Source organism: Juglans regia, chromosome 6, assembly GCF_001411555.2.
Source record: "Juglans regia cultivar Chandler chromosome 6, Walnut 2.0, whole genome shotgun sequence".
Lineage (NCBI taxonomy): Eukaryota > Viridiplantae > Streptophyta > Magnoliopsida > Fagales > Juglandaceae > Juglans > Juglans regia.
In genome coordinates, this window is record NC_049906.1 from 33,445,590 (window position 1) to 33,469,305 (window position 23,716).

The 23,716-nt window shown below is 39.0% G+C and overlaps 2 protein-coding genes across 3 annotated transcripts; one reads left to right on the top strand and one right to left on the bottom strand.

Moving 5' to 3' along the window:
- The first annotated feature begins 394 nt into the window (after positions 1–394).
- LOC109021280 (monoacylglycerol lipase-like) lies at positions 395–7,480 on the top strand. Of its 2 annotated transcripts, XM_019003886.2 has the most exons (7): positions 396–1,196; positions 1,945–1,983; positions 2,057–2,127; positions 6,018–6,082; positions 6,275–6,364; positions 6,500–6,592; positions 6,761–7,480. In XM_019003886.2, the coding sequence occupies exons 1-7, from the start codon at positions 565–567 to the stop codon at positions 7,160–7,162; spliced, it is 1,392 nt and encodes a 463-aa protein (XP_018859431.2). In that variant the 5' UTR covers positions 396–564; the 3' UTR covers positions 7,163–7,480. The 2 variants fall into 2 exon arrangements, with proteins under 2 accessions (XP_035546941.1, XP_018859431.2); XM_035691048.1 differs by lacking the exon at positions 1,945–1,983 and having other exon boundaries at positions 395–1,196.
- Positions 7,481–9,357: 1,877 nt separating this feature from the next.
- Positions 9,358–12,345, bottom strand: LOC109021281 (pentatricopeptide repeat-containing protein At5g16860). The gene has a single exon (XM_019003887.2). It carries the CDS (start codon positions 12,028–12,030, stop codon positions 9,454–9,456), a length of 2,577 nt encoding a protein of 858 aa, XP_018859432.1. The 5' UTR covers positions 12,031–12,345; the 3' UTR covers positions 9,358–9,453.
- Between the last annotated feature and the right edge of the window lie 11,371 nt (positions 12,346–23,716).

Here is a 23,716-nt window from a genome sequence, read left to right on the forward strand (position 1 = left end):
TAAAAAATTAAAATTTTAAAGTAGAAAAATAGAAAAGAATTTAGTAGTACCGGCCACGTCGCCGTGCCGTGTTTTGATAGGTGTGTCCCTCTCAACACGACACCTCATTTCTGTCTCCTTTTCATATATTCATTTTGAATAAATATAGATATAAATTATTATTAAGAGTATTCATTTTGTATACATAATATAATATTATCTAGATCACACATCTATCTAAATGAATATTAAAAATAATAAATTAAAAATAGTTATGCAGTAAGTACGACGTATACACTACTATAATAATTTATCTATTATTATCTCCAATATTACTCATCCATTTTAGTGCATAATTTTCCTAAAACACGTGGCAATGTCTGACCAATCCCGGTTGAGAGATCAGAACGACAAAAACATTCGCAAAAGCAGAAGCAGCAAAGCCACGCAGAGAAAAGGGCAAAATCATCCTCATCCTCGAACTTAGGCAGAACACTGTACTTACAATCACAAGAAAAGAAAAGAGAAGAGCTTTGTTTCGAACAGGAACAGATAGAAAGAAGCTTTTTAGTTTACTCTCTGTCTATGAGCTGTTTAAGCAAGACATCGGTTTCGATCCCTATAGAAATTCAAATCCCAGTTCTTTTGGCGAAGCCTTCGCCATTACATGTCACAAAGAGGAACCTGATATCGGTGGGGTTGACCCGATACAAACCCGAATTGGTTTTCAGGTGGAAGACAAAGAAAATGGCGAACGCCCTCGATACGTCACCGTTGTCGCTGATGTTGACTTCTGGGGCTAGTGGGCGCATGAACGCGCTTCTCTCGCCTCGGGTGTGGAGGAGCCTGGTGATGCTTATCAACGCGTTTGTGCTGCTTCTCCTGGTCCCGGTCTGTGGGCGAAGGCGAAGGCGGAGCCCGTCATCCTCGTGGCCGAGAAGGGAAGAGAAGCGTGAGGAAAGCGGCGGGACCCAGCATCATCACAGGAAGGGTGGTGACGGTGGACCCTTGGTTCGGGTCCCGGCGAAGATTCTTCTGTGGTTGAAGAGGGGCGTAGTGGAGCAGGAAGTCGCGAAGAGGAGAGCTCTGGCGATGAGGAGAGTGTTGCAGGATGATGGTGATGACAAGAGCTTGGTGAGGGAGTACTCTCTGTTTGTTACGACGAGAGGCGATACCATTTTCACGCAGTCATGGACGCCAGTTTCAATCAGGAAGAGGTAAATGGTTTCTCTATTTCTTTTCTATTTTCATTAGCTTGGTGGTTTTGGGAATATTGTTTGAACTTCCTCTAGTTTTATAGATAGTTTCAATCTCTAAAAATCGGTTCAATAATCTACTTCTCTGTTCCTTGGAACACAGAATCTGCTGTTTTTTGGAAATTACCATTGTTTTCAGTTCATTTTTCTTTCTTGAAACAACGTTTGATGGTTATTTAATTGTAGTTTAGGAACTGCCGAAATGGGTATCTTTTTAGATTGTTATGAGGAGTGTATTGGCTTTTTCAGTTGTTCTTTTTGTTATGTGGCTTGAGAGGCAGACGTCTTATGGGAAAAATGGCATCCCGGGAGTGGTGATCATAAAGATGAACTCGTCGTCTAACGAGGAAGGACAATAATAATGTTGTGAAATTTGTTATGACAGTAGGATTAGAGATAGGTGTAGATTGGATTCTACAGTTTTTACTAAGCATTTATTTACAAGGACAATAGTATGTTGTGGAACCCACAGTTTAGACCCTAGAGCTCGGACAAAAACTTTAGGAATCTTGGTCCAAGTCAGTTCATTATTGTTGGTCCAACATGTATTCACTATTTAGGTCCATCTTTGAATTAATGAAGCTGTCATTCCTGCCCAAAGTTGGCCCCTTGAAGTGGTTCTTACTGTTCTTGGGTTCTATAGCAGTTTCACCCAGGTCTTCAGCTTTTGTTGGGGATCAAAGGCCTAATTGTCATCTAATTTGTGCAGGGGGGTGGTTCTTATTATGCATGGCTTGAATGAACACAGGTCTGTTTTGAAGTCATTTTCAATTGCCAATAAAGTATGATGTATTTCTCAAGAATTCTGTTATTGGAAACAGTGGCAGATATAATGATTTTGCAAAGCAGCTGAATGCTAATGGCTTTAAGGCTTATGGAATGGATTGGATTGGTGAGTCCAAGAATCATCTTCACATGCTCACCATTGAGTTTCACCTTCTAATTAAGCCATCATTATCTGTACGTGTTCTTCTATATATCAATGCTCAAATTTTATTTCATTCGTACCTCTTAAGTTTTGTTTTTTTAGGAGATAAATCCACTAGTGCGATTCTCTCCGTACACCTTGCGATTCCCGTGGGTGAACAGTGAAGCGAGAAACCCTAACTCAACCAACCCACCGCCACCCCTCACCCATCATCAATCGGAGTGTGATATCTCACCTCCGTCACAGATGAGGCCGGTGGACCCCGGCGTCCTCGCTGAGGGCCATCCTGCGTCGGTCCTTGCCGGCGAACTTGGTTTTTTCACTTCATCTCTGTCGAAGGTGTTGTACTGTCGCCGTGCACTTTCAACTCCGCCACAGACTTGGACGACAGACTCCGGTGAGCCCTTGTGAGTCTTTTTCCGTTATTTCCTCCATTACTTCACGCGACCTGAGCCTTTGCATTAGCCATCGTTACAGACGTGTTCGACGGACTCCGGCGACCCCATTGTGGGGTCTTTGACTCCAGTCATTCTCCGTCGACTGGAAGTTTCCGTTATCTTAGTTAAGGGGTTTTGCTTTTACGAACCTGGTGCGCCTTGGGCTCTGGTTTTCCCAACCTGATAACTCCAGCCACCTTCGCGCACTGCTTTTACTCGACAGAATGATGCATTTCAGCGTGGGATGCCCTTGCATCTGAAGTCGAAGGGTTGATCAGTATGGGTTAGCTGGTGCGCTTTTGGGTGGAATCGAAGGCTTTTGAGCTTTTGCCAGAATCATGGAGATCATCATTAAAAATTGTGGAGAGAAGTAGAAGGGTGTGGAGATCCGTAGTGATGGGTCGCAGTGGTCTAGAATGGTTGACGACTATGATGGAAGCAGTACTACAAGCAGGAAAAAATTTGGACTTCACAAAACACTTGCGCGAAGGCAGCAGAACATTCATAGCTCAAAGATGCTCCAATAAGCATGTTAGGTTTTTAATTGTCACTGAATATGGTGGAGGAGGCCGGCGGAGTCTTGTAGCCATTCCTGAAGGGTATGAAGGTCAGGGTTGGGAGAAATTTGCTGTGGAATTACGCTGAGCTGCGGATATGCTTTTCGCTGATGGGTTAAAGGAAAACTAAAGAAGAATGAGAATATCAACTTGGAGGTGAATCATAAAGACCATAGTACATCCACGGTGGCGAGACGATCATATGTGGCAGCTCTGAAGACCGGTCATGATTCTGGGGTTCATAGTGAGGGGAATGATGTAAGTGGTTTGCAGATCACGCCTCAGAACCAGCATGTCGCGATACATAATTCTTTAAAGGAGATGGAAACCCAACTTGTCGAATTGAAGGCAGCGATAGCTTTTTGTCTACTAAAATAGACCTACTTTCAACTGGAGGCAACAAGGTTGTAAAGAACAAGACTAAGATAGGCTCGAATCCTTTAAATTCAGATAAAAGAAAACGGAAAATCGGATTCGGCCTTGTTCCTATAACCAGATCCAGAAGAGTATGGCAGGTCAAAAGGAAGTTTGAGTTATTTGAAGTGGGTTCTACGTCGGGTATCGGCGTAGAGACATCTGTAATAGAATGCCATTCGCCTTAGGTGACTTTTGTACCCGAAGAAACAATGGCTCCCTCGTCGGAGTTGAAGGAAAATGATGTCATACCATTGGTGAAGGGACTCGCTGAAGTTGCACATAATGGGTCACCAGAGGTGAAGGGACTTGATGTCATACCATTGGAGATAACCAATGGAGTTGCTGAGGAGGTACGGGATTTGAATATGGATTTGGCATTGGTGCCTTGCCTAGAGTCGGGAGTGCAGTTGGATATTGTGGCTCCCTTGGTCTCTCTTCCTCCAATAGCAGATTGGATTCTACCTAAAGTTAACGAGATTCAGCAGTTTGTTGAAATTTCACATGGAGGATGTGAAAACCAATTTAAAGAATTAATTACTGCGATCGAGGCAAGCATCTCGCTTGAAACCAAATCAAGTTTCAAGAAAAGCATGGAGTTACAGCGTCTCTTTTCGACAATCAACTACGATGTTAAGGGTGGTAGCTCAACTAGAGGGAAGTCTAAAGGGAGGGCATTGTGAAGACGGGAAACAAGGGGTTGGGGTGGGGTTTTTGGGCAGAGTTTTTAATTCTACGAGAAACAAGGGGTTGGGCTTGGGCTTGGTGTATTTTGGGTTGTTTTTCACGGGCTTTTTGGGTTATTAGGGGTTTTCTATTATGGGCAAGGTGTTCTCTTGTATACATCAGTGTACTTGGTTACTCATTTTGACATATATATATGTATAATATTTTTACTTATCAAAAAAAAAAAAAAAAGTTTTGGTTTTTTAGTTTTTGTGGTGATTTATTTTAAAATCAGAGATGATATCAGACTCTCATTACCTCCTTGATAGACCTAGTGTATCTCCATATGCTTCTTTTATGATGGTATCACGAACAATAAAATCAAAGATATATTGATGATACCCAGTGTTTTTTTAGTGGTGTTCTTTCTCAATATTGCAAGTTATGAACAGTCTTGCTGAAGCAATTTATGAAATGTGTGAAAGAAAAGGTAGATAAAAGTATCTTTGATATAATTGACTGATGTGCTCTCTTACTTACCAAAGCATTATAATTGATGGGCTCTCGTTCAGTAGAAAGAAGGAACAGAATTGTAAGTTAAGGAGCATATCCAATTTGCAATGCCCTTACTATGTTTTCATGAAGCTACTTTATGAGTTTAATCAATATGATACCTCTCAGGCCTGAATCTCTGATTCTGAACTGTAGAATGGGATAGGGATCTCAAATTAAATGGTGAAGAAACGTATATATAATCCAAAGCATTCCAATAATTTTTTGTTAAGTAAGCCCAGAACTAACAATCCACAAAGTGCATAGAAAGGGACTCGGATGGTACTTGCATTCTCCTTTAGTTTTTTTCCCTTTTGAACTCTGTTACTGCATGTGAAGGAGATTGCCCGTGATGTATTATAACATGGCCTGTTATTTTTGGCCCTCTTCTCTTAACATATTATGTGTACTCCATTAATATCCCTGGCATGGATTTATATATTAAATATAGATTAGTCTTCATCTTTTAGTATTTGGGGCAAGGAAATGGCGAACATTTTTTCTAAACGATTTCCATATAACCTTGTACTTATTTCTTTTACATTTTTAATTTTCTTTTTGTGCTGGGGAAACAGATTCATAATCCAAATCTGTCTTTATAGTTCTTCATTTTTTTCCTGATTGGTGGGAGCCTTTTGAATTGATAACAATAGTTTGGGAATGTGATGCCTTTGCAGAGTCAAACTTTTTAAGAATGTCAAACATTTTAATAATCGAACTTGCATCTAGATGCATGTGACCACGGGACTTTGATCTATAGGTATATGCTTAATACACACTTTTGGGTGGTGTTTGTAACTTGTGTTTGGATCTGACCTCTGCATATGTACTGAACTCTATTGTTACCCTTGTAATATTATAATTTATATGGGCAAATTGGATTGTATTTTTTTTCTCTTTTATGTTTTTATTTTTCTTTTTGTGCTGTTAATTTCTTAAGCTAAAAATATGCTTTTTTGGTCTTCTTCTGAACCTCAACAAATCACTTCTATTAGGTGGCTGCAAATATTATAATTGGGCTCTTTATTAGCTTTGCAAATTTGACCGCACACCTACTTGAGCTGCTAGACGGGATGGATTAAAATGTAACAATAAAATCTCATATCCTTGGGTGTACAGCTCACTTTAGCCCCAGCTACCTGATGCTTTTTTTTTCCAGTTCAGTAGCTCATTCTTTTTGGTTATAGTATATATGTTCTCATCTGTCTGTTCGTTCCTATTCCCGTAGGTCATGGTGGAAGTGATGGGCTGCATGCATATGTTCATTCGCTTGATGACGCTATTACAGATATGGTATGTTATGAGGTTCATTTACAAGGGGGGCTGATGAGAATATAGTCAAAATAATCAACATAAATCTTTGGTTATTAATTCTTTCCTAGCATATAGGCATGGACAGGGGCATTGTGTTCAACTTAATTGCTAGCAAAAATAAACTGTTTTGCTTTTAACGATGTGCATCTGCAACTCTTAATATCTGTACAGAAGTCATTCATCAGGAAGATTTTAGCAGAGAATCCTGGGCTTCCATGTTTTTGCTTTGGACATTCAACAGGTGCAGCAATTGTTCTGAAGGTAAAGTTTGGTTGTAGGATATGATACTTGCAATGTGCAACTTATCCACCGATTGATAATGAAACTTCAATCTCTTTACGGACCCAATAGACCTGGAATTTATGTTAGGTTTGTATTTGTTTCGTGTAATTTTAGGCAATGCATGACCCAAAGGTGGAAGCCCGTGTATCTGGTGCAGTACTGACATCACCTGCAGTTGGAGTTGAGCCATCCCATCCCATTTTTGCGGTGAGAATATTCTTGTAGTGATATTCTATTGTATCTGATTGCCAACTGCTCACGGGTTGAGATACCTTTATCGAGTACCACTTTGTTGAATTTAAAAATACACCCCGTAAAAGTGGCATATTGATCAGTTAGTAGAATCTTCCTTATCATATTTTTTCTTTATGGCAGGTACTGGCCCCAATTTTGTCATTTTTGTTGCCAAAATATCAACTTCGTGCTGCTATTAAGAAGGGAACACCAGTTTCTCGGGACCCAAATGCCCTAATAGCCAAGTATTCAGATCCACTAGTGTATACTGGATCCATCAGGGTAAGGACTGGTTATGAGATTCTCCAAATGACCTCCTACTTGCAGCAGAATCTGAGCAAATTGAGAGTGCCTTTTTTAGTTCTCCATGGCACTGCTGACACTGTAACTGACCCAGAAGCTTCTCAGAAACTGTATGAAGAAGCTTCTTCGGCTGACAAAGCCATCAAATTGTATGAGGGATGCTTACATGATCTCCTTTTTGAACTGGAACGAGAGGCTATTGTGGAAGACATAATTGAATGGTTGAATTTTAGGGTTTGATGGCAGATGGTGCAGTAAGAGAGAGTATTGAGAAGTTCTCGAACTAGAACTTCTTATCTAGTGACCATTTCTATGGAACCTTGGAAAAGGCTTTCCAATGAAAAAAAGGAGAAAAAAGGGGTAGCTGATTAAAACACTAAGGCAAGCCTTATGTTGAGAATCTGACCCTGTTTCATTTTTCTTACACAACCTGTAAAACTAGTGACTGAAGAAAGAGGAGGATTGCTTGGTTTGGAGCATTTGCCTTTGTAATGAATACATGTAAATGATTTAAGTATTTGAACTTCGAAAACAATAAAATTACTTGTTTTAATGCTATTCGATTTTCATCCCACTGTTGAATTTTCATCACTCTTGGATTATTTCTTGCATGTTTTTTAATTAAAAAAAAAAATTCAAAAGTTGATAGGCAACGGCACCTAATTAATATTTTTTTGGAGATTCATATGTCAACCTTTCAAATCTAAACCATGTTATCCCGGTATCTTGGCATTGTGAGATGAGTAAATCTATTCATCATTTCATGATGTGGCATTAGATGATAGGTTCACAAATAAAATATAATAAGTAGTCTCTAATCATCTAATACCACATCATGAGATGATGAGAGGATAATGATAATTAGGATGATGAGTAGCACTACTAGTTGGATATAGTTTTGAAGTTACCCTTAAGTTTGGTTATAAGTTTCTTTTGCACACAATTTTCCTACTATTTCACCTTTTCTTTTAATGGTGGTGCATGGAGTTGAAATTGACCTATTTATTTTTGTTTCAAGTTGTAATCCCACCGTATGTTTTGCAACACAGTTCCTTGGGAAGAAAAACCAATACCAAATGGCCGTGGGATCTCTTTTTCAAGGAGGGAAAAACAAAACAAAACAAAACAAAAAAACATCCTTATTGGAAGCAGAGCTTAAGAACATATAGGTGCAGTTCTCTAGAATGATGCCAGAAATAAGCCTAGCACATAGTTTTTCTTAAGGACAAAAAGGATAGGAGGGGGTAACCGGAGGTGGTTTCTCTATCTGAGCATGACCACACCCTATCCACTTAGAATTTTGCACAGAGATGCTATACAGGCCAGATAACCAACAACAATCAACATCCATGCCATCTAGCATAGATGTAATGCACAACTTCTACAACCAAACAACAGGAGTTAACCAACAACAATTTGCAGTTCACTACAATCCATAGCTCGCATTGGCATTTTAGCAACAATGCCTACAAAATTCTGAATGACCTCCATGCCGTTTTGAGGTTGTTTGTGCTGTTTTGTGCACATAGGAGTTGAGAAGAGTTGTGAAAATTCTTTGCAAAACATTTTATCATCAAGCCAAAGCTATCCTGGATGTGACATTTTATTCTATTAGTTCCATCGTCATAACTGATCGACATCATAAAGCAACTGGGTGTTATTCTTTGGAATTTTTAAACAAAAATTTAAATAAATGTTCTCTTAATCAATTTACACCAAAATAGTGGGTTCTTGTGGCGTGTACCTTACACGCTATAATGAATGGTCTCAAGCAGTTGTGGGTGGGGAAATTAATGTTGATGGTAACTGTAATGGTCCTCGAGCATGGACAACCATTTCCGTCTCATCTTCTAGGATGTATACATTGGAGCCAATCAGCAGTATTAGGGGTGATAAGTCATGTGGCGTTCTTCTTTTTGACTCATTTTATATTCCTCTTTATTTCATATTGTTCTGAATTTGCCTTTCCTTTTTCCTTGCTGCATACCAAAACCTTCATTGTTGAAGTGATTATTCCTTTCTTTACATTTTCATGCTTTCCTTTTATTCTGAAGTAAAGCAGAATAAAAGGATGCAACAAATCGGTGAAATTGCTCGGAAGTAAAGCATGAGCCAACCACAATGTATCAGCAGATCAATGTTGGTTTGGTCATTCATTTAGGCTGTTGGACATCACTAGATGAGGCTGTTGTCCATTAAACCACATATTGCTGCAATTAAATAGCCTGAATAGATACCTCACCCAAAAGCTAATTATCAGCGCCTGCTATTTCATTCCAAATTCCTCCTGTTGCATCAGTGTTGAGTCAAGCAATTTTGTATCATAATTAAGAGATCTGATCAAGTCAGTGAGAATTGTGGAATGCTAGCAGTTGAGAACCACATGTAATTTTATTTTTACTGTTCTACAATGTTGCCTTTGGCTTCCATTAGAATAGTCTAAAATTTATCCATATCACTCAATAATCTCAGTGCCAGTTACATTTGTATCAAAAGAAGAAAGAAAAAAGTAGACATGCATAATTCATTCGTCACCAATAGCCTCTGCACGAGCAGGATCCATTCCTAAAATGATGGAATCGACTCGCATCTCTCAAAATAATTTCATTGTCAATGATCTTGGATATATAGGTAATGGCAGTGTGGCAATCACCACAGACCCGCAAGTTCTTGGTGATTCGGATCGGTGCTCCCTCTGGTGATGTTAGGATGCCATAGGCAAGCGCCAACTTCTCACTGTGTTCAAAAAGAAGGTCACCCTTCTCCTCATCGTCAACATCATGAAGAGCATAGCTCGTCTCAGGAATATACCCCATGGCTTTGATGCGTTGAATTAGGTCAGCAAGGATCTCATATATTTGTTGAGACAGTGGATGAGACCTGTCTCCCACAAAGAATGTTGCAGTGCCTTTCTTTCCTTGGACCCAACTGCAGCCAGGCCTCTTTCTGATCCCTGTATGTTTCATCAGAGATCTGATTCTGGCCACATCTTTCCAACGCCTGGCATTGGCATATATGTTCGAAAGTAAAGTATATGACCCATCATTCTCAGATTCCAATTCTGACAATCGCTTTGCAGCATATTCCCCAAGTTTAACATTTGAATGGGTCCTGCAAGCACTAAGCAATGCCACCCACACTATCGGGGTCGGTTCCATAGGCATGCCTTCAATGAGTCTCAAGGCTTCATCCAAGCGACCGGCACGACCCAAGAGGTCAACCATGCAAGCATAATGTTCCACTCCAGGAACAACCGCAAATTCTTCCCTCATGTCATTGAAGTATTGGATACCCTTCTCAACCATCCCAGTATGGCTGCAAGCATAAAGAGCAACAACCAATGTCACACCATCAGGCACCCACCCTGCTCTCCTCATCTCATCAAAAACCTGGAGAGCTTCTTCTCCACGACCATGCATGCCATAACCTGTCATTAGAGATGTCCAAGAGACATCATTCCTCCGCCTCATGTTATCAAACAAAACTCGAGCAGCATCAATGTCTCCAGATTTGGAATACATATCTATGAGACAATTAGCTACAAACACCATCGCAGAATCATACTGATTACGGAACACATGAGCATGAATTTCTTTACCACATCTAAGAGCACCCAAACGAGAACAAGCCATCAGAGCACAAGATAGAGTAAAAGCGTTTGGCTTTAGGAAATTCTTAGGTCCAAGCATCTTGGAGAAAAGCTCCAGGGCATCATTGGCTTCCCCATGCTGTGCATAACCACCAATCATGACAGTCCAGGTTACCACATTCCTACTCCTTGGTGCCATCGAGTCAAACATCATTCGTGCTACTTTTGTACTTTTGCACTTACCATACATGTCAATGAGACCATTAATTACCATTAGATCATCCCCAGAATCACCTCCCTCCAAATTCAGAATACATTTTATCGCATAACAATGGGTCTCTTTTCCATGAAAGAGTGCTCCCACAGAAGCACAACCAGAAAGAAGAGACATAAGAGTAACAACATTCGGCTCTAAACCACAAGCTCGCATTTGTCGAAACACGCCCAATGCTTCATAACCATGGCCCCTCTGAGCATACCCAGCAATCACCGCACTCCATGTTACGACATTCAACTTGATCTTCTCCTCCCGCATCTTCTCAAACAGAGCAAGAGCATCCTCAAATCTACCAATCTGAGAGTACCCAGTTACCATAGCATTCCAAGAGACAACATCCTTAACCACCATCCGCTCAAAAACCTTGTTTGCTTCATCCATCATCTGACACTTGGCATACATGTCCACGATAGCATTACCCACGAAAACATCCTCCACTAACCCACACCGAACTGCAAAACCATGAACCTCCTTACCCTGAGACCACGCGCCCAATGAAGCACATGCTGGAAGAGTATTTACAATACTAACAGCATCCGGACAGATTCTAGTATCTGCAGTCATTCTACCAAAGATTTTTAGTGCATTGTTTGCGTCACCGCTTTGTACATAAGCAGCCACAATCGAATTCCACGAAACCACATCACCTATCCCTCTTTGGCATAAATCTTCAAACACCCGACGTGCCCCATCCAATACACCACACCTTCCATACATTGCCACCACCGCATTACAAATAAACACATTGGAGTCAAACCCATTTGCAAACACAACGGCATGGACCGAAGCGCCTCGACGATATGACGGAAGCTCACCGCAAGCTTTAAGAACAAAAGGGAAAGTGTAGTGGTCTGGTCTCCACCCAAGTCTCTGCATTTTTCTATACAAACCCAGCACGTCCTCAAGAAACCCGAGATGCACGGCATGCCTTATCAGGGCGTTCCACCAAAACACGGTGGAGTACGTTGGAACAAGGCGTTCGAGCACCAAAATTGCTTGCCCTGGAGCTTTGCAGGCTATGTAGGTGCCCATGAGGCTGGTGGCCATGTTTGTGAGGCCCTGGACCAAGATTTGCTGATGGAGGAGCTTGGCTTGTATTAAGGTCTTGCATTGTTTAAAAAATGTGGCTGTGATGAGAGGAATTGTGGGTGTTCTAGTAGTAGTACAGAAGAAGCAGGTGGTGAAGGGATTGAATGGAAGAAGCGGCTTTGGTTTTACATGAAGGAAGAAAGCGAGGAGCATGCTATGCTAGGGGAGCGGGGTAATGGCGGGAGACTTCAGAATGAGAGATGGTAGTTTTTCTCAGTTTTTTGCAAATGAGGTTTTGTTGGTTTTTAAGGAATTTAGGAGAAAAGTTTGTGGTTTCATGTCACGGCCCCTGCCGGCGGAGAGACGTGAGAGATAAGAGAGAAAATCAGAGACGGAAACGGACACGGAGAGAGAGAGAGAGAGAGAGAGAGAGAGAGAGCGAGCATCGGGCGGCGTGGCTTGGTGTGGAGGTGCCGACGGATGTGAGCGAGAGACGTCGGGAGGCTGGGGAAGAAGAAAAGAAGAAATGATCTAAGGGCCCGACCAAAACCTCGTCGTTTTGGGTCATTTCATTCTTTTTGGAAACCGGGCGGGCTGGGTCTGGTCCTGGCCTGAATTCTAAAGGTCGGGTTAAAAAGCATAGATAAATTTATGGGACCATTTCATAAATCAAAATATGTCATTTTGTATATTCACTTAGAGAAATTCATTCCAATTATTTGTATATGAACACTTTTTATAATTGGGAAGATATGTAAATTCGCTCTATTTAATGTTTTGTTCGTATATTTTCTAAGGTCATGTTCGGATACAAAAACAAAATGTTTGAAAATATTAGAAATTTGTTTGAGATTAGGCCATGTTTGGATATAAAAAAATGTTTGGAAATATTTGAAAATTTTAGAAATTTGTTTGAGATTAGGTTTTAAAAAATGAGAGAGAAATTCTTAAATAAGAATATTTTAAAATAAGTATTGCATTTGAGTTTATAAAAGCGGATAGATAAAATTGAAAAGTTGCTTGAATATAATTTTTTAAGATTATCCTTTATTTTGGAATTTTTAAAATTTGTATTAATTTTTTTATTTGAGTAATAATTAGGTAATTATTAGATAAAATAGATTTTTTTTTTTTTTTTTGAGTAATGTTTAGGAATGGAGTTATGAGAAAAGTTGAAAGATGTTGAAAATTTATGAGAATCCTAAGGTTAACAAATATGTTGTAGTGTTCATATTTATAGCTCTCTAATTATACATAGTGCCGGTAGGCAAACAATTTTGAGGAATCTTTATCTAAATTATCTCTAAATTATGGGGACTCAAACATTCTTCATTTGGTGGACTACAAACAAGGTGTCAAGGAGTCTTGAAGTGGTAAATTAGGATAAAGGTGAGTTCACAAGCTTTGCTATAGTCCAACTACAAACTCGTTTTCATTATCCTCAAAGCTCTATTCATTCATATTTTAAATAAGATCTGAAGTTCTACTTATTTCTCTCTACGCATGTACAACAACAAGTAACTCGAAGTCATTTTCTACAATGTGTCATTTCCTCGATTTTTAACATGTCGATAAAGTCCACCATGTCACAAGACCACTCAATTTAAGCGAACAACTTAATGATACCATTCCAATTACCACTAGTCACCTAATAATTAGGGTTGGGTGGCTGGGCACCGCCACCTGCTCGCACTAGTCACCTCCCCCTCAGCGTCTCTCTCTCTTTTCCCTCTCTCACTCTTTCCTCTCTCAGTGCCTCTTCCTCTCGTGGCCTTGCCTGAACTCCCGCCGTCCATCGTTGTCTCTCTTTCTTCCTCTAGTTGTCGACCCTGCCTCCCAGTCCTAGGTATGTCTATCTCTCTCTATGCCAAAGTTTGATTTTTTTGGCTGTGGTTTAGAGGGGGTCGGATGACCATGGGGGTCAATCCGCCCCCCAGCATACGAACTAGGGCCCCCACCCATCGGGAGCCAAACTCTTCCCCCAACCATGTGGGGACAGGGGTGAGACTAGGGTGGCCCCCGTTCGGGGGTGCGGGTAGCACCCATACTCACAATGCAATAATAGCCTATCTATCATACTTAAGCTTATCCAAAATGAGTATCTTCCCTACAAAATAAAGCAACTTTTAAAGGTTTCTTAATTTGCTACCAAGAAAAATATTGATGGATTCACCTTAAACTATTAGTATTAGACGCCTAAGAATTTATTGATTTTCCTAGCATAGTTGGGGTTTAAGACTCTAAGCTATGAATTAAACTCAACTTGAGAAAGCACCTACAATTCTTCGCCATCCAGATTCCTCTTGTCTAGTTTCCAGCGGGTAAGATGCTTATATGGTCACGTTCAAGTACTGTAGTCACCTCTAGTCACCCTTTCCTGCCCAAAAGAAAAATCGTGTTTATACATATTAAATAGTTTATGATAAAGTTCACATGTTAAATAGTTTTCGATTGAAATCATCTCTTGCAATTGCAGTTGCTTTTGATGACATAAGCTTGCCAACAAGCATACACCAGGTTGCTTTGAATAGACTATGGGCAGGCCTGCCGATAGAACTTTTGCAACTAGACTATTCCAACTATCCTTTATTACCTGTTTTTCGAAGCTTTGAACTTGTTTGTTGTTTTCACTGATTTATGATCGTTGTGTGAGAAACCATTATCTCTTTGTGAGAGAGAGAGAGAGAGAAAGAGAGAGAGAGAGAGAGAGAGAGAGAGAGACGTGTGTCAATCATCATGGGATGGGACAAAGATTTCCCCAAACCATTCATGCAAGACGTTATCACCAACTTCACATGGAAAGAGAATGCCTCGTGGTGACTAGGGTAGAGCGATATCGTATTTGGTCTCACTTGATAGTAGGGATGTAGAATCTCCCAACGTATCACATGTTGACGTTTTCAAGTTAGTTGGCTGGACAAACATTTCTTTAGTACAACATGTTATCTCTGTGTGAGAGTTGACCTATGTTGGGATACATGTAGCTGACTTGCATCATGTTGGTCGGGTAGAAGGGATTTCCTTGATTTCAACGGTGGAAAGGTCCATCCCCTGTTGGCCTATCAGGCAATATATGTCTATATGATGAATATCTATGTGATGAGCATCTGCGTAAAGGCGATCGTGCCTTTGGAACCAATGTCATTTTGTGGATTTTACCTATTGGAGTGAAAGGTGATTTCTCGCCTAAATAATATCTATGCTTTAAAATACATTATGTAGAGAGTAATTCTTCGCCATGCTTATATATATATATATATGTATGTGTGTGTATGTGTATTTCACTAAGAGGGTGATTCCTCACTATGTTTATATATCCATTTGTTTATCCGAGAGAGGGTGATTTCTCACCAAGCATACATATATATGTTCTTCCACTGTTTATATGAAACTATTAATTTCATCTTTAGGAGTCTTTATATCTTGTTTGTAGTTTTTGTCATAGCCACCTAACCTACCTATGGTTTCATCCTCTAGACCATAGACTTTGATGTAGAGTTAGAACCAGGAGTGATGCCCGAGGATAGTCGATCCAACCCAAACCTTGAGAACAGAGACTTGGCTGACACCCTTAACACCATAAATCCTCGCTAGGACTCTCACCAAGTAATGGGGGCCCATAAAGGCCCTTAAGGGTGAGCAAAAATCTAAAAACTCAACTTCGAATCTGACTCCACTCCCACTCCGACTTCGCTCAAAGTCAGAGCTGGATTTTTTTAATATTTTAGTTAGAGTTGGAGTCAGAGGCCGAACCAATTACGAGTTCGACTTTATGCTCCGACTCCGATATTGTACATATGTTATAAAAATATGTATTTATCTATATGTTGATCATATGTACTAGTATAGTTATATAACTAGAACTTATATAATTAAATTCAATAGTATACTAGTATGAGCTAATTATTATAAAATAATATATTTATACTATAATATAAATAGACTAATAATAGTTTAGTATATGCAACATGATAGTATTACTACTATACATAATAGTACAACATGTAATTAGAAACTAGAAATAAGTATAGTATATATTTAGGTTAGAAATAAGTTAGACACTATTATAATATGTAATTAGACACCTTAGTATAATAATAACCTGTAATACTAATGTATAATAACATGTAATCAAACACTATAATATAAGTCTTGTACAAAGATAAATTAGACACTACTATAGAAATAAGTCTAATATAATAAGTTAATAACACATAATACTAGTTTACTAAAGTATAATAACGTGTAATTAGACACTAGAAATAAGTATAGTACATAAATAAGTTAGACATTAGTGTAATATAATAATATATACTACTATAGTATAATAACATATAATCAGACACTATAGTATAAGTCTTGTACAAAGATAAGTTACATATTAATATAGACTTTATCTAATTAAATTCAAGAGTAATAATAGACTAATAATAAATGTGATGATTGTTAAATGATAATATTAATAGATTAGTAATCAATTACATGTACGCACTACACATCATAGTATTACTATCATACATATTACATATATTAAGGTAGATGAAACTTGACTAACTAATAATAAGTCATGTATGTATAATGTATATATCGTACGACTATTAATCTATTATCTAGATTCTAATATAATAGTACATACCTAGAAAAATGATTGTGTGAAATTGTAGATATAGAACAATTTTAGTAGTTATAACTTATAAACTACGCATAACTTAATACTAGTACTTAGTAATTTTTAATTTTTAATGATTCAAAACAAACAATTAAATTTAGTGTTTAGAAAAACTAGAATTTTTTTTAAAAAATAATTAAATTTATGGTTTTGGAAAAAAAAGCCCAAAACCGCATAATCAGCCAAGCCCAAAAAGCGCCCTAGCCCATTTCGACAGAAACGATGTTGTTTGGGTGATATAAAATGGCATTGTTTAGGTTGTAAGTTTAGTGCCTCAGCCCAATGCCATTAATTAAAACGGTGCTATTTTCCCCCCACCTAAACGAAGTCATTTTGTGCCTCCATTTATAACCCTAACCCCTCTCTGTCGCTCGAAACCCATTTCTTTTCATTGTCACCCAAAACCCTCTTTACTTCACTCACTATCCACTACTGCCCCTAGCTGTTGGATCCTCTCCTCATCTAATTGCTCTCCGCCAGCCCGTCATTTATCTCCTCCCTGACCTGTATGCAATTTGTTTAATTTGAATAATTCAATCTCTATCTCTCTAGATCAATATCTCTCTCTCTCTCGGGTCTTATTTAATTTGAGTATTATTTGTTTGTTTTAGGTGATGAAGGAAGATTCAGATTTTTTTATTGTTCAAAACATGGTTGGTTTTAGGCGAGATATGCGTGTGTCTAAAATGTATGTATGTGTATTTCCGACTCCGCACCTGTTCCGCTTTGATAAATCATAGTCAAAGTCGAATCGGAGCCTATGTAAGTTAGATTCAGAATCAGAGTTTGGATTCGAACTCTGAAAAAGTAGAAATCAGAGTCGAATTTAGGGGATACTCACTCTGATTGAGTCGGTGCTCAGACCTAAAATGCTTTTTTGGTATGTTCTTTATTTCATTCTTTTATGTGTTTTTTTTTAATATTTCTTACATTATCGGCAAAAGGGGGGATTATTTATTGCATATTAAATAGAGATCCTTTTCTTTCTTGTTCATATAACCAGATTCTTATGTGTAAGTCCCACTTGCCAAGTAGATTGTTACAAATTATAACAAAAAATAGATTGGAAAAAATTGTACTAGAATTTTGGGTATTGGGTGGGATAGTCGTGGACTTCAAATTTCTCTTGGTGGAATGGAGAATTAGGATTAAGGAATCTAAACACCTTTGTCATCGATAATATTGATGAAGTCCATTTGGAATAGTTTCATTGAGAAGATCAAGCGTAGATTAGCTCGTTGAAAGGGGATGTACTTGTCAAAAGGTGGTAGGAACACTTTGCTTACGAGTACACTTTCCAAATTTACCTACATATATCGTCGATTTTTCCCTACTAGTGTGGCCAAACATATAGAGAGGATGCAATGAGATGGGATAGGAAAAAAAATTCAAATTTTACCTCATAAATTGAATCAAGTATGCTCTCCGATTTTTTAGGGAGGATTGGATACCTGCAGTTTTCTTGAATTCACACATGTTTTACTTGGAAAATGGTTATGGGATATGAAAATAGTTTGGACAATCTCTCTCTCTCTCTCTCCGATGGCCAATTCTGGCGCTTCCCATCTAGTCCTTTATTTGTGATCTTTATTTTTTTAGTAATGGGTTCTTTGGGGTGGTTATTGGTGGACTCAAAGAATTTTATTTTCTCAAGAGAGGATGAAAATTATCTTAGAATTACATAGAGGAGTAGAAAAGTCAGTAAATATATCTCTTTGGATGGGGCAATGGTGGAATGGTTGGTTGATACATTATAGGCTTGCGTCCATTTAAAAAACAATAAGAATTTTTATGAATTAAGCAAGGATGGTAATTGTGCATTTGTGGTACAAAGGTGCACGAATTTTTATGGTCGATTCATGGTGGTAGCATAATATAAGGGAAGTGGAAGACAAGGTTTTATCATTATATCGAAGGGAGAAAATGGGAATGACTGGCATAGTTTCTCTGTTTCTCTGATTGAGGTGGTTAAAATGAAGTCCTATGTGACGAGGAGTGAAAAGAGAGGTAAGGATGGTAATCGTATGGGTCGACAATGTGAGTTTTTGAATAGGCCTCATTGGAAGGATGGCACGGTTGAGAGAGGTGAGTAGTATAAGATGGTAATTGGAGTGACTAGTTCGTCCTCTGACCATCCAAAATCCCATCGTAAGTCGTGGGGTGTCAGGTGCTAAAGGTGGCAGTGTGGGTGATGAAGGGTAAGCTGGCGAGCATACTCTATACAATCGTTTGCCATATTTTAGGAAAGGAGATGTTGAGGTTACCGAGGGCAACGTGTCAGTTAGGGAAGATGAAGGGACGTTGGAGTGTGTAAGGAGTGAGTTATTGGTGATTAAGGAGAGGATTAATAATATTTTGCAAAAGATTGACATGGGTCTGGGCTTGGGACTAGGGTTGGGGTGTGCTTTTAAGGCCAACATAAATGTGGGGGCCCATGGTCAATCTAAAGTTGTTGTGCAAGAGTTGTTGTCAGGCTGCATCTCTAGGGCCTATGGGTTTTCTTTGTTCGGTGTGCCCCATAAGAGCGAGACTAGGCTTAATGAGAAAGGGAAGGAAAAAGTTGGGCCTTCTCAGCTAAAGTCAGCCCAACCCATTTCGTAGCGGCTGGTCAAAGCTACCATGGGGTCTTATGGTTGTCTTTGAATATCCATAAGGGGACATCATCCCCTCCTCCTCTAGCGTCGAGGCATACATAGAAGAAGTCGCCAGCAGCTTCCGAGTAATTACACTGGTGCATTCTTGTGAGAAGAAAAGTTGTGTCAGGAATAAAATTTTAGTAGTTTTGTCCTCGATATATCTTTTAGGGGAGTCTATTGTTTCAGCCCAAGTGATAGAGACTTCACAAAAATCCTCGCCAGTAGTTACAGAGCATATGCACTGTGCCCAAGCGTCAGTGGATGATGCTCTAGTGACGTTTAATGGTGTCAGGACAACACTGGTCCTATTCTCCAATGTTGATGGTGAAGTAAATATTAGTTTTAAGACTCTGTCGATACATTCCTAGTCGAAGGAAGGTGGCCCAGAGTAAGAGGAAATGGCAGCGTGTGAAAACACAAAAGTGGAGGTGGAGGTGGATGTGCAATAAACTTGCTTTTTGTTGAGAATAAAGATGCGTTGATTCAGGCTTAGGTTTTAGATTCTTGTATGCAAGATAAAAAATAACAAATAGGGTTAGGGGAAGTACAGATGTTGGAGGATATACAGATGGTGCTTAGGATTGGGACTGTATAGAGTCTTGTGGGCAACAATGGAGGGAGAGCTTCGATCCAACTCATTTATGCTCCTTGCTTCCGCATTCTGAGATAGTGGTTTCACCATTGAAATGGGTGCTTAATAAAGTGAGAGAGACTCAAGATTGTGTGAGCATCTCATGTGAGGGATTTGAAGAACAATTTCAAACTTTGCTTATTGCAATTGAGTCAGGTCGTTCTCCTTCAGCAAAATCAGCTTCAAAACATGGTAGAGAGCTAAAGAGACTTACATGCTTTTTAAATTATTATATGAAGGAAGGCAATGTAAGCCAAGGTAGATCCAAGGGTAGAGGGATATAATTGTTTTTTTATAAAGCCTAAGATCTTATCCTGGAACGTTCAGATGCTAAATGATTTCAATAAGTGTCTTTATATTAAGAATTTGTTGAGGCTATAGAAGGTAGATATTGTATATTTGCAAAAAAACAAAATTGAGATGGATTAATAGAATTATTATTATAAGGTTGTAGGGTTGTTCATATGTGGGATGGGCATTTCTCGCTTCTAATGGAGCATCGGGTGGTGTGTTGGTAATGTGGGATAGGAGGATAGTGGAGAATTTGAAGGATTGTATGGGAAAGTTTTTGGTGGCTTGTCACTTTAGAAACATGTGGATCTTGCTGCAATATATGGTCCAAATGTTGATAGTAGTAGAAGACTGTTGTGGGAAGAGGTAGCTGGTTTGCTTAGTGCTGAGATTTTCATGGTGCGTTGGAGAGGACTTCGATGTTACTTGATTCCAATATGAGAAATTAGGGGATTCATCTTTTACTTTGGCTACGAGGGAGTTCTTGGAGTTTATTGTTTAGTCAAATTTTGTGGACTTACCTCTTGCGGGGGTTGTTTTTACTTGGTCCAACAATCAGGTTTGGTCCCGATTGGACAAATTCTTAGTATCTTCTTCATGGGAGGCTAACTTTTCAGAGGTGTATCAAAAGAGACTTTCACGGATTTGCTCAAATCATTTTCCTATTCTCTTGGACCGTGGTTGTATTCATAGGAGTCGAAGATAGTCTAAGTTAAAAAACATGTGGCTTAAGGCTTATGGTTTCAAAGACATGGTGAAATAAAGGTGATCATTCTACCAGTTAAGGGGTACCTCAAGTTTTATATTGGAAAAAAATTAAAGGTTCTAAAGAGGACTTGAAGACCTAGAATGTGCAAGTCTTTAGGAATGTGGATAACCATAAATAGTCTCTTCTTGAGGAGCTGTAGGGTTTGGAGAGTAGGGTGAAGGGTAGAACTCTTTTGGATGAGATCTCAAGGAAAAGTATCATTGTTTCAAAACTTGAGAGAGTGGTCTTGATGGAGGAGATTCCATGGAGGCAAAAATCAAAGGCTCTCTAGTTAAAGGAATGAGATAAATGTACTATAACACTTGACATCATATTTAAGGATTTTAAGTTATTTTTATTTTTATCATTATTATTACTAATATTTTGCCTAATTATGTTTTAATATTTTGGGATTTTCTTCCCTTTCAAGCCGCCATGGTGATTTCTTAATTTGGAAGTAGCCTAACTTGTAACTGACTTACACGCCAAAACCCTCATGTATGAGAGGTGCTACCAGCTGGATGAGTGAAATACCATGTTTAAGACCTGCGAATGAAGAGTTGACACGTATGGATTGTAGCAAGCTAAACAAAAAAATCACATGCAGAGAATCACATTAATTTCTTCATGTGAAATACTTAGCCCGATCTCTTCTCCTCTCTCTATCTCTCTCTAAAGTATGTTATCTCTCCTTTGAGGTTTGAAATACTCTCTCCTTCGAAGCCCCCTTTCGCCCTCTCCTCCGATTGGTGCCCCCTCTCTCTTTCTTACTTAGTCAAAGGTCGAAGGTCGAAGGTCGAAGGTCGAAGGTCGAAGCATCTCAACTCTATGTAAGCAATTGATTAGGTGTATTGTAGGGGTTGGGTTACTTAGAGGTTTTGATTGGATGAATTTTTTGGGTGTATTGTAGGGGTTGGGTGGGTGAATGTTTTGGGTATGGATTTGTTGCAATGAAGCCTGCCATTGCAAGGTTCTATCATATTGAGTTTGTGTTACTGATACTGAATTTGTTCTCTACCATTTTATGGCTATTTGTTGTTGCAAGGAGTGTTGTTTTCTTTGATCAGCCTCAGATTAAGGAGCACATTTATATCTTTTATGAGAAGTGCTTAATGGAGTAGCTTGTTTGGATGCCAAATCTTGATGTTTTAGCGTTTGACAATATTGACTCTTTGAATGCTACATGGCTTGAACAAACTTTTGAGGAGAATGGAGTTCTATAATTAGTAGGGAGGACATTGTGAAGATGGGGAATCAAGGGTTTGGGGTTGGGTGTTCGAGTAGAGTTTTAGTTTTACGAGAAACAAGGGTTGGGGATTGATCTGGTGTATTTTGGATTGTTCATTTCATAGGCTTTTTGGGTCATTTTGGGCAAAGTGTTTTATTGTATACATTCAGTGTACTTGGTTTCTCCTTTGATATATAATATTTTTTACTTATAAAAAAAAGTAATTAGTAGAAGTGATCGCTAAAGATAAAGCTCCTAATCTAGATGGTTTTACCGTGACATTCTTTCAGGTTTGTTGGGAATGTATGTGATGATGTCATGAAGGTATTTCATGAATTGCATTCTTTTGGCAAGTTTGAAAAGAGTCTAAATGCAACTTTCATTGAACTTATTCCTAAGAGGGCGGGGGCTTCTGATGCGAAGGATTTTCGTTCCATTAGTCCTGTTAATGTGGTTTGTAAAATCATTTTCCAAAGTTCTTACCAACTGCTTGAGCATTGTCATGGAGATGATTGTACTGAAATCTTAGAATGCATTCATTAGAGGGAGACAAATTCTGGATTTCATTCTAATAGCTAATGAATGTTTGGAAAGTAGAATTAAATCGGGAGAGCCAAGTATTTTATGCCAGCTTGATATGTGAAGGTTTATGATCATGTCAATTATATTGGAATCTATTCTTTATCTACTATGGAGATATGGTTTTGGGGGAGGCAGTGTAATTGGGTTAACCATTGGTGAATGGCGCCCATGTGGATTTCTTTAATAGTTCCAGTGGATTGAGACAAAGGGATCTATTGTCTCCCTTCCTTTTTGTTATCATTATGGATGCTCTTAGTCGAATGTTGGGGCTACAGTTGATGGCAGTGTTTTGGCAAGTTTCTTGGTGGGAGGGTCTTATAATGGATTGATTAATGTTTTTGACCTTTTTGGTTGTAGATGATACATTACTTTTTTGTGATTTGAATTTAGGTCATGCACAAACTTTGAGAACGCTCTTGCTTTATTTTGAGGCTAAGTCTGGCCTTAAGGTGAGTCTTGATAAATCCGAGATGGACCCGATGGGCCCAGTGTAAAATATTAGAAGTTCGGCATACATTTTGGGCTATCAAGTTTCTTTACTATAGATAAGATACATTGGGATCCTTTTGGGGGCTACTTTTAAGGCAATAGTAGTTTGGGATGTGGTGATAGAGATTGTAAACAGTAGGCTAGTGTGATGGAATAGATTGTACTTATCTAAAGGGGGAATAGCTACCTTAATCAAAAACACTCTTTCCAATCTCATTACTCATTTACTCTTATTGTTTCCCCTACTAATTGGTGTGGCTAACCGGATTGAAAAGATGTTTCGAGACTTCTTGTGGGGAGGTATTGGGGAGGAAGCCAAGTTCCATTTGATTAGTTAAGATAAGATTTTTACTTGACTATTTTGTTGAGGGTTGGGGGTTCGAAAGTTGAGGGTAGGGGTGTAAATTTAAACTGGACCGGACCGAACCAAACCGGACCGGTTGGTCCGGTTTTGAACCGGTCTGGTCCGGAACCGGTTCCTATATTATGAAAACCAGCTGGAACCGGTCCGGTTTCGGTTCCGTAGTTTCCGGGACTAGACCGGACTGAACGGACCGGTTGGAAAAATATATATATATAAATTAATTTTATATATTATACAAAATATTTTATATATAAGTTTTAT

Excerpts from the sequence above, each read along its gene's own strand:
- LOC109021280 (XM_019003886.2), top strand. The coding sequence starts at position 565 with ATGAGCTGTTTAAGCAAGACATCGGTTTCGATCCCTATAGAAATTCAA. Across the intron at positions 1,197-1,944 it reads CCAGTTTCAATCAGGAAGAG|GGGGGTGGTTCTTATTATGC; the intron begins GTAAATGGTTTC and ends TAATTTGTGCAG. Across the intron at positions 2,128-6,017 it reads TTATGGAATGGATTGGATTG|GTCATGGTGGAAGTGATGGG; the intron begins GTGAGTCCAAGA and ends CTATTCCCGTAG.
- LOC109021281 (XM_019003887.2), bottom strand. The coding sequence starts at position 12,030 with ATGCTCCTCGCTTTCTTCCTTCATGTAAAACCAAAGCCGCTTCTTCCA.